The 15943-nt window shown below is 39.1% G+C and overlaps 1 protein-coding gene across 3 annotated transcripts in view; it reads left to right on the plus strand.

Moving 5' to 3' along the window:
• Positions 1 to 15943, plus strand: part of EFEMP1 (EGF containing fibulin extracellular matrix protein 1) — a 49267-nt gene that overhangs the window by 4032 nt on the left and 29292 nt on the right. For all 3 annotated transcript variants that reach the window (XM_054821811.1, XM_054821813.1, XM_054821812.1), the window contains one exon: positions 59 to 319. In XM_054821811.1, coding sequence (XP_054677786.1) covers positions 59 to 319 — 261 coding nt within the window. The remainder of the gene's footprint in view (positions 1 to 58; positions 320 to 15943) is intronic.

Consider the following 15943-nt stretch of genomic DNA (forward strand, 5'->3'; position numbering starts at 1 on the left):
TGGCTGTCGCAGAAAGTTCAACTGTTAAAGGCATGACTTGTGTTGTTGCTAACCACAGATATTGATGAATGTGAAATAGTCCCAGATGCATGTAAAGGTGGGATGAAATGTGTTAACCACTATGGAGGATACCTCTGTCTACCTAGAACAGCGCAAATTATTGTAAATGAGCGAGAAGAAGCAGCAGCTGAATCCACTAGTGGTCGAAACAACGTCATTCGACGGACTCCAGCTGATCCTCACCGTGCCCCTCCAAACCCAACTCATCAAATTCAGTGTGCAGCTGGGTATGAGCAAAGTGATCACAATGTATGCCAAGGTAAGCAAGCTGCCGTGTGTTTTACTTTCAGTATAATTGGAGTGTATGTGATAACAAATCTAATGCCTCAAAAATGACAGCCTATAACTCTTGCATTTACTAGACTATATTGTTGCACCATTAACTGCTCACATACGCACTTAAGATATGTAAATAAAATACATGCGTGGTGTTGTTATTGTTCAAGGTAACAGAACTTGCAGTTTGTTGCAGCCTTACAGTCTGTTTCATCTATTTCAGGCTAATGAGTAGAATTTAATTCTGTTGTCTGTAGATCCTCAAAAAAAACCCCCAAAAACCAACCTTAATGCAAGTATGCAACTTTAGTCAAACATTTTATATTAACTATGTCCAGGAGAGGCAGCGCTTTGAAAAAAGTAGGCAACATAGCAAGTCATACATACATGATTTCTAAAGATTTGCAAAGATATGTATTTTTCAGTAAGTGAATACTGAATAGAACAAAAAATAACCACCCTATGAACTCTTGTTTAGACCAATTTGTAATGCAGAAGAATAGAGTGTTTCTGTTACGTATGATCAAGCAGTAGCAACCAAACATCTGAACAGCTTGTGTTCTTCTGGTCTCTATGGAAGTAGTTCTACGCAGACCCTGCCAGCTCACTTCCAGTCATAGTCTAGCCAGCCTCTGAAACTATGGCAATGAAGAGCTTTCATCTGAGCGTACATGCACCACACACAGTGCCAAAATTCTCAGGGTATTAGCAACATTAATTGTATGCATTCAGGAACCAGACTCACAAGCGCAACTGTAAACTAAGACTGTTTCATTTATTATTTTATATAAATAGTTTACTCTTATACTTGCTGAAGTAACAAATGTTTTGTCCACTGTTTTGTTTTCTTTCATAAAAACACATTCTACTCCGTGTTCATAAACTTGGTTTTCAAGTACGTTAGTGGGATACCCATGCAAACAGAGGGCAAAACTTGACCCTATAGTTCATCTTTTCCACTCTGTGGCCCATAACAGTATAATCATATAAAATAGTACTTGAGTGACTATAATCAGGGCAAGCTGTAATATACAGTGGTAGTTCCTTTCTCCCTGGTGTTCATGTATACAGAACATTATTTATCACTAGTAAGTAAATTCCCTGTCATTCTGAAGCACAGTAATCATCATAGAGGCTGGATAAGTTATTTTTGTAGGCAAAGCCTCAGAGTTGCATTTCTGGCTTATCTGCTAATGTTCAACATTTCTGTCACTCTAATTCAAGAATGTCAGTAAAGAACCTACTGCAGGAGGTCAGTACCACGATTCCCTTAACCCTGAGCGTTCACTTAGGGTTATCAAGAGAAAATCAATGCCAAGGATGGCAGATTGGTTGGCTTTTTTTCCTTATCTAACTTAGCAAAGTAGCAGCAGAACCAGGAACAGAGTACCAGATTCCTGTGCTTCATCCAGCACTCCCTCCTTCAGGTGATGCTGTGTTACTGTGGCCGACACACTCATCGCTGGTGAATCACAATAAACCACTTCAACTTTAGCATGTAACAACATTTTTGTTTGATTAAAAAATGCAAGTAATGCTAGAAAATTTCCAAACATGAACACAGCTTTTGCTACACTGGCTTTAGGTGTATAAATTGAGGGTAGCATAGGAAAGTTTAACAGCATGTACCTTATATTCCAAATGAAGATTGGGAGTTAGGGTTAACTTGGAGACTGACAACTGGTTGAGGTTTTTGTTTTGTTGAGAAGATTGGTGGTGATGCATTACTATTATTTTACTCTATGCTCTGGCTTCCTGAAACTTGGAGCTAAATATTTATATTCAATTCACAAATCTGTGGTTAATTTATAACAACAGCTAACTGTTGTTATAGTACCAGAACTTTTTAACTAGCAGACACACAAACTATGGTGAAATCTTGGGCTTGACTGAATCAGAGTTTTGCTACTAATTTCCTCATGCCAAAATTTCAATCTGAATGCAGAAAGCATGGAAATATTAGTGTTTAAAAGCTGAAATGTATTGTGCTGAATGAATTCCAGCTGGAAAAAGGGTAGTGGACAGTGTGCTTGAAAGAAACGATAAAAGACTTTTGGAGCACTTAAAGCATGCATTCAACTTCATGATCTTCATGCTTTTCACTGCTGAAAATATCTTATAAAAGATAATCTTGATCAGCAATGGTCCCACTGTGGATTTATTTAATTATGGTTAAAAGACTTTGCTATGATAACTGCTTGAGGCTCCTAGGGAGTGTAACTTACACATATAGTCACACTTAAGCTTGTTTTATTGTTTAGTAAATCAAATATGAAGTCCAGCTCCTTCTAATTGTTTGCAGATGTATGACATTTTCCTTCCAGTCCAGCAGCGCTAAGTATTTTATAACCAATGTGAAAGTGTGGAGACCTCTGTTTAAAACGATAACATGCTCTGAGGAGCTGTATTACTGACATCATACTAGAGTATGAGGGGCCTTCTGTTTTAATACAAACGTCCACTCCCTTTTTAAACGCAGAATAGTGAGGGTACAATAGGCCAAACGCACTCCTGTTGGTTTCTGTGCTCGGAATAGACACGCATATACAACACTAGTCCTGTTGGACTTTAAGAGGCCTCAGTGATGCGCTGCGCTTCATCCTTAGGTAAAGAGTGATGCAGCGTGGCCAGATCCTATTAACAGGAATGAGAAACAGTCAGAGAGGCGTGTGATTCTCTGCACTTCTTAATCTACCACAACATGGCCATATGCCTGAGTTACAAAAGATACGTAATACCTTCTTAACTTCTGACCTGAAGAAGACAAGTGACAACTACAATATTTATCAGTGGTGAGAGTTTTCTGTCTGCAGTGTGTGCTGTTACTTATTAGAACCCATGTAGCGCATGAATAGCACAGATGGCAGGTTGAGAGCAAAGCACTCTGCCTTGCCGAAGACATCGCCGTGGACATGACTGCAATTTCCTATGATATACATCACTTTTATAACTGCTAGCGATCAGAAATGTGTTCTTGTATAGTTGCGTTGATGTTAGAAGTGGGGGTAGCAAAAATTTCCTAGGAAATTCATAAGATACTGTACGTGAGCAGTAAGTGCCAGGAACCCCCAAAATTGATGAGGCAGAGGTTATTCTGGAGGAAGATCTCTTATGTAGACTACATAGAGAGCCCTGAGTTTTGTGCTTCAACTTAAAACACGTTGACTGTATCTTAAATTCTGAGTTTATGACCTTAACTAAGGTCATACTTCGCTGTCACTTCTCAATTTGCTTGTAACTCAAAGGGCTGCTGAACTGGTCACTGAGGTAGATTCCCATGTGTGGCACCTGCCAGCGCTTTCAGGAAGCCACTCAGATGTTCCAAACTGTCATTGTGAGAGTGTGACTCAAATTGGGAAAAGCAAAACACAGAGTAAGAAATATTTCTAAGCAAATTACTGAGCTAATAGTCACAGACACTTTTTGCCTGATTAAAAAACATAAATAGCTACACTCTGCTGCCTGCATACAAGACTGAATTATATTTCTACTGTGTTGTTAGGCTCTCTATGATTTGAGTCTGGTCCTATTGAAGTCAAAAGAAAATCACCCAATTAATTCAATTTTGTCAGATCTAGTCTGTAACAAATTACTAGCTTTTCCTAGAATGTTAATGACACTTGAAGGAAAAAAAGACCAGGCATTGGTACCTTAAGTAACCTGTAAACTTGAGAAGGGAAAAGAACTTTTTTCTTTGCCTTCCTATCATGCTGGCAATACAAGCAATAAAGTGAGCTAAATTTTGCTTCTCAGCTAGATTAGCTTCCTGTATTTCTCTAGTCCCCTTATAACCCTTTGGGCTACCTTGACTGTAAAATACAGGGAGGAGACAGCGTATAATAAAAGATACCAATGCTTTCTTATATGGAAGAGAGAGACATTTTCCAGATAGTTCTGCCTAGACTTGGTGGATGGTGGTTGCTTTTTTCCTTCGGGGGGGGTGGGGGGTGGGGGCGTGTGAAGGAAAGGAATTAACTTGTTTTCTGTGCTGTGGTTATTTTTCCTCCTGCAAAATCATTTTAGGGATCCCTTAATTGGTAAGGGTTGGGGGGCGTTGTTTAGTTTTCCAGTTCTTTTCAAAGTAACTTACCATACTCAGTCTAGGCTTTTACCTCAAGTTAACTTACTGTAAATAACTCAAGCCTAAATTTTGCATCTCTAGGATTCCTCTTTTTTTTTTTTTTCTTCTTCAAGGTGAGAGGGAGAAGGGGGAACAGTTCATGATGGTTTGTTTTCCATACAGAAATCACTGAATATTTTTTACAGATATATGTGTGTGTATATACATACGTCAGGGATGTGCAACTAGCACATAAGGACATAAAAATTGGATGAGTGGAGGTGCACTCAGCCTGGCCCTTTGCAGAGCTGGTTCAGGTTGGAGAGTCTGGGTGTAGCTCCGGCAGGGTGCTCTTCATTGATGTTTTGGCTGGGGTGCAGACTGCATTCTGAAATGTACCTCCTAATGAGGTCCACTTAACGCCTTTTCATTTGCCTCACTGAGCGGTCTAGAACACGCAAACCACATCCCGTTCAGATGAAACTAAATCTGAAATGCACTGCAGGAGTTCCACTAATATGCCACAACCACTAACGAGCATTCAGGCTCCAGGACCAGACTCAAGAGAGCCCAGAGACCCTCAGAAACACACGAACTTGGACATTGGAGCCTCTGCACCAACTTCTAAATCTGCTCCTGTGGGTCCACACTATTTGCTAATATAGACGCAGCCTAAAATACACCTATAATAGTTTCTTAGGCTGGCCCTAGAAATGTTTTGGAGAGCCTTTTGTAAAATACTGCACCATCCCAAGTTCTCCTGCTTGTATTTAAGAAGCACTGAAAGAGCCTGAGTCGTGACAAGTTCAGTTCCAGAGTTGTTCCTCTCAACAACACAAGACTTGTTTAGTTTGAGGAAAGGATGAGGAGAGAAGCTGTGGTAGGAAAGATAAGGTGTAGTTATCTGTTTCAGGATGCCATTAGTTCATCAAAGTGCTTACTCAGGCACAGTTCATATGTTCATATGTTTGCTGCAGTACTTCAGCAAGTGGAAAATACTCCTTGCCAGCAGTAGTCCCCCTAAGAGAGTGACCTGGATACACGTGCCATTTGAATGCTAATTACTTGGAAAAGCCGTAGGAATTTTGCACGTCTAAGAGAATCCACAGAAGAATACAAGCTGACATTTTCACAGCTCTTTGTACTGAGTGTTCATAGGTGCCAATTAATTTCTTGTACATTTGGGTACATCATGCAGAGATCATCTTTCATCAGCCCATCCTGAACCAATTCTTCAAGCTGTTAATCTGTGAAACCGCTGCATTTTGCTGCAGAGAGCCCTTTCTGGAGCATCTCTCTAATAGCCTTGAGGGACCAGAGGGGAGGTCACAAAAAAACATCTTGTTTTGAGGGCTCAAGGGCCTGTTTTCGGGCATTTTCAAAATTTGGCCACTCTGAATCATCTTCCCATCTGTACTGTTTGCACAGCTGTGAGTGTCATGTCAAGACCTTGGATAGATATTCTCTGTTCTGTCTGACCATTTTACTGTGAACATCCATCACAAGCATAAATACTAGCAGCTGCTTCACTTCCTTTAGTTACTTACTGCTTTTCCATTATTCTGACCCCTGCAGGAATATGCTCAGTACATTACAGCTACAGATTCATACCATATGCTAATCACGCTAAGTGTCCTAGATTCAGGCAAGCTTCCGAAAATTGTATTTACCTTAGCTTCTTGAATTGTGATTATGCAGTTTAAGTAAACTCATTAGCAGTTCTCATGGCTTCTTATTCAAGCAAAACGGGATTGTACGGTAGTCACATTGACTGTCATACTTTGGGGTTTGATTTGTTGATTGTAAAGCCTGTTTGCTTAGTAGCTCTATTATTTTGACAGACAAAACACTGCAAATGTATTCAGAAGGCACATGGCCTGAAGAAAGTCCAAACCTCCAGCCATCTGTCCTCCTTCAGCGTTTCACTAAGCTGGAGGTCTTTTTCATAATGCAATCAGGAATAACACCAGATAGCAAAGGGGAAGAATGCGCTTACATCTGATCCTGACTGGGCATCCCAGTATGCTTGGCACTCCATCAAAAGGCACAGAATATTTATTTATCCCTTCAAGGAATTCCCTATTTCTGTTACAAACACTCAGACACAAGCATCCTAAAAGTCAGTAAACCCTACAAGGAAGGATAGCTATCATCTGTTGCATTCAGTAGCATCAGATCGCATAAAATACAATCTGTGAGAGCACAGGCTGGCTTTTGTTCCCTGTTTCAATACCCGCTGTCAATGAACTGCAGTCTATAGCATTGCAATGATATAGAAAGTTTCCCTGGCAGCAACAGCAATGTGAGGGCATCCTGGCAGCTACTTTTAGCTCACTTCTTGGATAACTTTATAGTGATGCCGTTGCCACTTTGTGCATAGATTCTTTCCATCTTCCATGAAAGGATTATAGCAATGTTCTCAATGTGTTTGCTTTGAGCAGGTCTGCAGTTACTTCATCCTGGACTACTGCATTATAGTTCTTTAGCCTGCTGAGAAAGGTTGTATGTTCCTCCTTTCTCCAGTTGTTTGCTCAAGGTAATTTTCTCTCAACCAATAGTTTTTCCTCCATTTTCAAACCTGACGCCTGCTTCAGATTACTTAGTATATAATGGAAATGTTCTCATCTGTGGTTTATTTTCATTTTTGAAGTTTGGGTCACGAAGTCACCTTTTCCAACCCTAGAACATTTCTGAAGGATCTCAGCATTAGACACACACTTTTTAAAGGTCCAAGACATTTCTTGAGCATCTCCAATGACAGGACACTAATTTAGCAAGCTGGAAAACTTGTTAATGAGCTGAAGTTCAGAATTGTTGTTTTCCTTATTTTATTTTCTCTCTAAATTATTTTCTTAATTTCTTTTTCATGCTGGCAATGGAAGATGAAAGCTACTGTTTATCTTTGCCTTTCTGTGTGTGCCAAAATAGTCCTACAGGAAAAACAAAACTTTCCATAAATACAGAAGTGGTCTGTTTGATTCCTCACTGTACCAGCTAGTGATGCCTAGGTTCCTTTGCATGTCCTACACTAAGGAAAAATGTCTGCTGCACTATAGCCAAGCAAACTAGTCTCCACCATTACTTGAATTAATTATGTTGTTTAGGCTTGCTATTTTGCCATTTTCCTATCATCAAGTACAATGACCATACTAGTGAGATATTTTTGGTCTGGTGGAAACCACAAGAGAGTAATTTTTGAGTTCAGCTTACCAGGTTGCATCTTAAACATTCTGCATATCTTGTGATACAGTCAACTATTCTTGTACAACACTATTATGGCAACCCCTTTGTCCTGTGCGTGTGTGAACTAACAACTTTTACTTTTTGTTCATGAGTTCATATAATTTGATCTTGGCCATCTCCTTTCATTATACTTCAAAAATACTTATTCTTATTTTCCCCTCTGTGATGCTTTTTGAGCTATTTTTTCTGGCCTATCATAATTTATGCATGTTCTATAATACTTCATGCAAAATTTAAGCATCTTTTCGGCTGAAGGGTTCTTATCAAAGGGAAGTTTGCCACATACCTGTCATAAAGTTCAATTGCTTCTATCCACAAGATCTAAAGACCTGAACTTCGCTAGTAAGCTCTCTTCTGTCTGTATGTGACAAGAATATATGGAATAGGTAATCAGCCATGTAAGGTTCATGGATAAAAAGCATGAAATTTCAAAGATTATATCTGTTTTCATCTTGAATTTGCTAAGTTTTGTTTTTGTAGTAGCCAGAAAGCAATAGTTTTGGAGAGAAAGTTATTTGCCATAATTCAATATACAGCAAAATTTAACCTGAAAGAGCTTACTAAACGCACAAGAATCCCGCTTGTACCTTCTTTCATTTACCTTTTAACTTTACTAAAAATACAGGAGGGATTTGGAAATTACAGAGCTATGAAGTAGTTACTTTAAAATACCTTTTATGCTCATTCACATGTGTTTTATTTGTTGATCTGAAATCATCTTAAAAGTTGTTCTGTTGTAAAAATAGTGGAGAAATGATTAATTTTTGTTATGTATAATTATATGGTAAAACCTGAAGCTCTGAAACTGAAAAAGTTAAGAAAACAACATGTGTTGCACACACTTTCGTAAGCTACAGTGCTAAGAAATGAAGAATTGGACCTTTTCTGACATAATGTATCCCAATCTCTTAATTAGGCATTTTTATAGCTCAGTACTCAGTAGACTTTCATCTGCTGCTGTTACTGAATACCTTAAATAAGTAACTTCACCTAACTGAGAAGTGCCCCATACTATTCTGCCTAGTAATTCATTCTGCAGTTAGAAGCGTGGAGGGGGAGTGTGTTGGTTTGGTTGTGTTTTGTTGTTTGGGGGTTTTTTTTTGTTTTCTTTTCACAGCTTTTATATTTTCATTTCTTACTGACAAAACACTAGTTTTGTGGGAGGTGGGAAAAATGGTACTTGTTTGGTCGAGGATAGTGATATGAGCATGGATGACTAACCCCAGAAATAAGTAAAATTCTTAAATAGGGTGATACAGAATTCAGTGTATGAAGGTGTATCTCCTGGGAAGAGATGTTTACTTTGGGAAGCTCTGAACCTGTCTTTATTAACTCCTGATCACAAAAATCGATGCCTTTGAGTGAACATATCTAGGCATCATTTAAGCCAATTTAAATCAGTTCTGAAAAGGAAAAGACATGGCTGCGCTTTCTTTTACAAGCTGAACTTAATCTGAAGTAAACTTCTAGCCTAACGCATGACCCAGTATGACATGATATAAGCAAATCTGACATTGCATTTGAGCATGTCTAGTCCATGCCTGAACAGATGTTCTATGTAGTTTCCTGAGTACAAACAGAACTTGTTCAAGGATTTTTATATGCATATGCCTGCATGGGTGGGATTTCTGTTAACAGGTAACTGGTCATAATGTGTGCAATCAGACCTCAATAGATAGTGAAAGCAATGGAAAGTATGGTGATTTTAAAGCTTCAAGCATGGTGATTTTAAAGTTTCAAGCCTGAATGGCTTCAGGAATGTTTATTGTCCATCAACACCAGTAAAATCTTCAGCCTGAGTTTTCAGAGTAATTAGTCACTGTCTGCTCGTGAATCTTTTCTTTCAAAAAGATGGTCTTTATGAAGAACTGGCTTTCTGCTGGCCTCTGAGTAAATAATCATACTATTGACACCTAAATTCCACTACCAGCTGTAACTTGCACAAAAAGAAACACTTTGATAAGTCAGATTGCTGTGTAAAACTGGTGTTTATATGAAGATCGAGAAGTTTGTTTTTCAATAATTAAAATTCAAAAGAGTAAATTTTTTGGGGGGGGAGGGGGGGGAGAAATCTTACAGGATGAAAAAATACCATGATGCTAGAAAAACAGTAATATGGCCAATCAATTACTGCATACCCCTTAGCATTAACAATTTAAAAAGAAATCCTTATCAATACTGTAACAGCTGCCTGTTCTACCAGAAGTAGCTAGAATTGGAAAATACAAGGACTTCTGACAGGTAACAATTTTCTGTATGGTTTTAAAGAGGTTGCCAATAAGCTAACATTTAATGACAGACTTGCACAGAGGAAAGGAATAAAACATGGCAAAGTGAGCAGAAATTTAAGTGTGATTTTAGCTGACTTGACCTAGCTTGTAAAACTATCTTGATCAGAAAGATGGAAAAAGCAATCTTTCTTGTCTAGACTTATTCCATGGAGAATTTTGGGTGTCTGGGCTGTATTAGAAAAAGAAATGGAATTAAATACACATTTATAAGCAACAAATACCATTCAGTACTTGGAGAAGGTTCATCTAAGTTGCTAAAGATAGCATCATTTCAAGAAATAGATATCTTTATCAAGTGCCTTAAAAATAGTTACCAAGTTCTACATCAATTTTGAAATCATTTTGTTTTGCACCTGCGTTACCAGATCTTACTTGTACTTTTATATCTTGTAGTATTTAAAGCACTTTCTTGTTCTCAAGGGACTTTTTTTATCAGGAACAAGTTCTCCACGTAACTTTCAGATGATAAAGGTGAACCGGATAAAACAACCTATTGCCTGTCACACTTCAGGCTAGTTAAAAGCAGTAATATTTCAAGAGGCATTGCAGTTAGAGCATAGTCACATCAGAAATAAGGAAAGCTTTGGAGCACCCACTGATCTGCCCGCATAGGCTGTGGAAGATATCTTGCTTTATTCCTCCCAGAAGTTGTTGGAGACTAAATCAGGAAAGTGTGCAGAACCCAAAAGTCATTCCCATTTCCTAGGGGTAAAGAAAAAAACACATTCTTATCTGAAGTCATCCTGCTTGTGTTTACTCCGCATCTAGATCTTCCTCAACCTTATCTGGCTTAATTTGAAAGATGAAGACAGATTTTCTTTCCAGCTCACTCTTTGTATGTTACTTGAGTAGAAAAGAAGTTCAGAATGGTTGCAAGACCCTAAGATGTTGCCAACACTTTAAGGCCCGGTATTTTTCACCTAGTGCAGATAGCACTGTACAAGCAGATAAAAATGATAGGCTTAAGTCAACAACATTGTACTGGTTAAGCACCTGTCAAGCTGCTGGGGTTTGCAGAAGCAGGAGAGCATTACAGCTCATATGAGCCTGAGTTGGAAGAGTTATAACCATCCTCCTGATATGGTTTGTGCACTGCAAAAGTTGGGTGCAGGAGAAAACCACCAGTTTTTCCCATTGTAAACACCATTGGACCATTATTTAAACAATCCAGAAAATGTATTTCTAAGTTTTAATCTATTATTCAGCATGTGGCAAACGATTGTTTTGGGGAGGGGGCTGCTTTGTGTTCCAAGATAAAGTATTCCTCAATCAGAAGGCTCTATGTGCCTATGAAAGGGAAAATTCACCATTTCTAGAAGATATCTTTATGAAAAGGTTGCTTCGTTATGTATTTAAATCAAAAAGTTCTCTCCATTATGATTACACTCAAATTTCAGTATTCACCGTTAAGAGAATCTCTTCCTTACTATGTATGCAGATTTATAAGGCTCCAGGCACCTTTGAAATAAATTGAAAGCACAGCCATGTAATAAAGCCAAAACCAGAAACTAGCCAAGGAGATCCACCCAGCAACACCCTCGAACACCCTCAGCCTCTTCCCCTAAGCACAGCTTTAGAGCACTAGTCTTGGTCTTGTCTCCGCTTTCTCCACCCTCGTGAAAGCTTCCTGGGGGATTCCCCAGCTAGCAGAGAAGCCGGAGCTCCACGAGTGGCTGTTCGCGATGCAGAAACAGTTCACTTGCTTGATTTTCTTACCTATCAAACAGCTCAGGAGGAGCACGGCTGTTAGCAATCCTGCTCAGCCCGTTTCAAGGGGAATATTGCACAATAGAGGCGGCTCACAGCAGGAGAAAGCAACAGTTAGGGGACAAGGAGGGATTTTAACAACGGAGAAGAGGGATAAGTGTGGCAAAACCATACAGAAATAATGAAGGAGTTTGAGAAAGCAGACTTGCAACTGCTGTTTCCTAGTTTGAAACGCAGCAATTCAAAACTTCATTTATGATGCTGAAAGGTAGTATAGTCAGAGGACCCCAGAAAAGGAAATGCTTCCTCAACTCACTGCTATGGGATATGAGTGAGGCCAGCAATTCAAGAACTTAAACAAAGGTCTGGACATTTTATACAGTGAGACCAGAAGTTAAAAAAAACAGCTTTTGAAAGGCATAACAAACCTAATTTATATGTTTAAGGCAATCTTTTAATAATTAAGAATGTCGGGATGAGGTTACCTGTTGGAAAGTAGATTGGCAATATCTGTACCCTTCTGAGGTATCTCATGCTGCCTGATTTGAGAAAGCACAGCGTGTTAAATTTTCCATCTTTCTGCATTTGGTGACCACTACCTGTGGATTGAGCATAAAGCCTATTCCCCAAAGCCTTGATTAATCAGTCTGGTGGACATCAGATGTTCAGTATCGTAACGGAACCATACCATGCCCTACAAGCTACAGAAGGTTGAAACTTTTTTTAGAGAGCGCAAACCAGTATAGTTTTGTTGAAAATAAAAGCCATTGGGAAATTCAGACAAAAGTTTCTGCAATTCTGACAAAGCAATGTACAAATAATCTGATCTCACTGTTCACTGTAAAATGCAATTTACAACATTTCTGTATCAAAAAGAAATCAAGTATTCATCTCAGAACATTATCACAGGAATCACAGTTTGTTATTGTGGGGAAAAGCATGCAATACTGAAATTCGGGGACATCATTTTGTACTGCCACAGCTTTCAGGGGCTTTACTACAGCTCCATTCTTCTGAACAACATATACATGTAGAGGGAAGTCTGTCCTACTCTGAACAGCTTAGAGGTACATGTACTTTCATACCTTAACAAGCACACACTTTTCACAACGCTATTGCTGTGTTTAGTATTTGGGACAAAAGCAGCAGCAGCTTATATCATTCTTTGCATTTGATTCTTTGTTTTAGTATTTGTCATGTCCAACCTAGCCAAAAACTGGCCTCAGCAAATTCTGGCTCGTAGATGCTGTGGGAGCCCCGGGGGCTCCATACACATGCCTCATCTGTGACCAAACAGGGGCTAAGGAGCCATTTCACAGCGCCTTGTCCTCAGGGTGGAGTCACACTCCTACGACAGCTATGATCAGTAGGCTGAAAGCAAAATATTAAAGAGACCAAAGGGACCAATTGGGATTTTCACAGATTGAATGGCCACTCAGGGGGTTCAGCCAGAAAGAACGATCCTAAGTGTTTAAAAATATGAAAAATAGCAAAAAGGCAACACAAAAATGTTTTTTAATTTGGCCATAACATTCCAAGCAGAACAGCCGTGGGATCTGCCTGGATCAGCTCAAGACCGTCTTTGCAGAACACCACAGAAGCTCACGCAATGCACCAGCTAACACGCACTCCAGCTTTATGGCATAAAGTTACAGAACCGTCTCTGTCACACAAATTCAGACTCAAGACAGCATTACTGTCCCGTTGGGATGCAATTGGGATGGGCTGGGTAGACAACAGCCCTTAAAATCTGGAATGATAATATGCAGGTTTTTCCATTCCTATCATTTGTCCTTAATTTGAAAAATTAAATGCTTATGTCCCATTGTTAACTATTCTTAGCACTAATTTCACAATTTAGCCTAGTGATGACCAAATTACTTCCTTACAGTTTGTTTTCCACCTCTCAGTTCACAGCTGTCCTGAATTTATTTAGTTTGGTGCTTAGGTTGCATAAAAATAAGTTTTGTGACTCAGCCTTCATAAATGTTTTAATCAGAAACCTCACTTGACTCAACTGTTGCCTGAAGAACACTATCTGTCAGAGGAAAGAAAGGTAGTACAGGTCTCCATTCTGGTTAATAGCTTAGAGTATATTTACAGCATCACAGAATAATACAGGTGAGGAGGGATCTCAGGAGGTATCTAGTCCAACATCACGCTCAAAGCAGGGTGAGCTCTGCGATCAGACTGGGTTCATCAGACCCTCAAGACCAGGAAGGTTTATCCAGTCAGGTCTTGAACACCCCTGTGGATGGAGAGCACACAATCTTTCTGGGCAGCGTGTTCCACTTAGTGACTGCCCTAATGGTGAAAAAGCTTTTTCCTTATATCCAGTCAGAACCCCTCCTTTCAATTCACCCTAGAGACAGAGAAGAGATGTGCTAAAGATACATTTTTTTTTTCCCCCCTTCATTTCTCATTATACTTCTAGCTGGTTTGCATTGGTCCCTCAATTTTACTTATCAAACTATTTAGAATTATTTATTATTTCATTTGGCTCTAGCACAGAGAGGGTGCCAGTCACCAATGAAAGTTTCCTTCTGGAAGGCACTGTGTGCACAGAGGCAGTGAAAAAGTTCTCACCTGAGAAAACCTTCCATCTTCATACTTTTAAACATTTGGCTTCCATTCCTACTTTAGTCTATTTTCTTCAACAAAGTTAAAAAATACACTTTCTTAGGTTTTACCTACCACTAAGACTATTTCTTACTGCACTTTTCAGAGCTGAAATTTTTATAAAACTGTGCTGCATTTATGGGAAAAGCTGTTTGCATTCTTACAAAAGGTGAAGATGAGGAAGTAACGCAGTTCTGGGGCAGCCCTGAGTTTGAATGAAAACATTTTCATGGCAAGCAGGCTGGCCAGTGAGAAGTTGAATGTCATTCCCAGCCTCCCACAACCCAACTCTTGCTACAAACGAAATCTCTGCAGCTTTTTCAGTTTGTTAAAGAAAAAAAAAACAAACCAAACTATCAATGTGTATCCACAAACGAAGAAAAAATGTAAAGTTTCACTGATCAGTGTCTATGCTACTTAATGTGCAAAGCTATGAATAAATGCAAAGATTTATTCATAGCTAGTGCCCACCAAACTTCTTCTGAAAGTTTATCAAGACTGATTTTAATAAACAAAACCACCGTTTATACTTTGAGGTGTCATATTAAGGCACATTTAGCTGTGTTCCAGCATTTAAGGCACATGCTTGGATCCCAGCAATTTCACTGACATCTCTGCACATGCCTAAATTTACACAATTACTTAACGCTGTCCTGAATAGGAACGCTGTCCTGAATTAGTCCTTCACCTTGTTGCTAGGAACTTTTATTTTAAAAACCCTCACTAAAAAACTTGCTAGAGCAAGCCTGCAATACCAAGCGCAGACTGAGCCTATTCACGGGTGGGTAGGAAATGCTTGAAAGTATAGGAGGGAGTAGCCTTGATCTGAAGGAACGGTGCTGTTTACTCAGCTTGCAGTTACATTGCTGGGACATAGTTTTCAGATAATTCTGCTGAGTATCCCAGTTTGCCTCACATCTACTGGTGCTGTCCCTTTTAAATACTCTTCATGTCGGTTTTGTGCCTAATTCTTTATTCTCTCTTCCTCTCTGCTTTACTTCAACTCGCAACAAGTGCCAAAAGCTGACTGAAAACAGCAATTCACACTGTGATGCTGGATAAATTACTATACAATTAGCAACATCGCAACGTGAGTTTCAAAATGTTAATGAAATAAAGCTGCTCCTTTAGGAAACTAGATACTTTACAGTTCATGATTTATGGTAACTCTAAATAGGAGTGTGAACAGTTTACAGTGCCAGATGAAAAAATATTGTCACTTTTACTAACTAGATACTTCATGCCACTTCTGTAGGAGGTGATGCCTAGCTTGACTAAAATAATCATCTCCTCAGTATCCTGTCTGTAAAATCTTATCCCTTTTAGAAATTGAATTGCAAAATTGTTATGATCTGAAAATCAGAAACATTTTCTTCATTATGAGGAGCAGAATGATGCAGCGGACACAACTGGTTTGGGACAGAATGACATGTAGCCGTACGGTCACAGGGAGTTCTCTCCATGATCTCCTCGGATTCTTTTTCTGGCTCAAGAGGTTTTGCTCTACTACTGGGCATTTTGGGCAAGCACACGTACATGGAATAAGTATGACAACTTACGGGGGAAATAACAATTACTGCACAAATAAAAGTAATAATAAATCAAGCCCAAGAGTTTAGGTCAATATGCAGCATTAACCTAGTTACTGAACATTCTGTAGATAAGAGATCATTGTTCTTTGCTTTGA

The sequence above is a fragment of the Grus americana genome, chromosome 3 (genome assembly GCF_028858705.1).
Source record: "Grus americana isolate bGruAme1 chromosome 3, bGruAme1.mat, whole genome shotgun sequence".
Taxonomy (NCBI): domain Eukaryota; kingdom Metazoa; phylum Chordata; class Aves; order Gruiformes; family Gruidae; genus Grus; species Grus americana.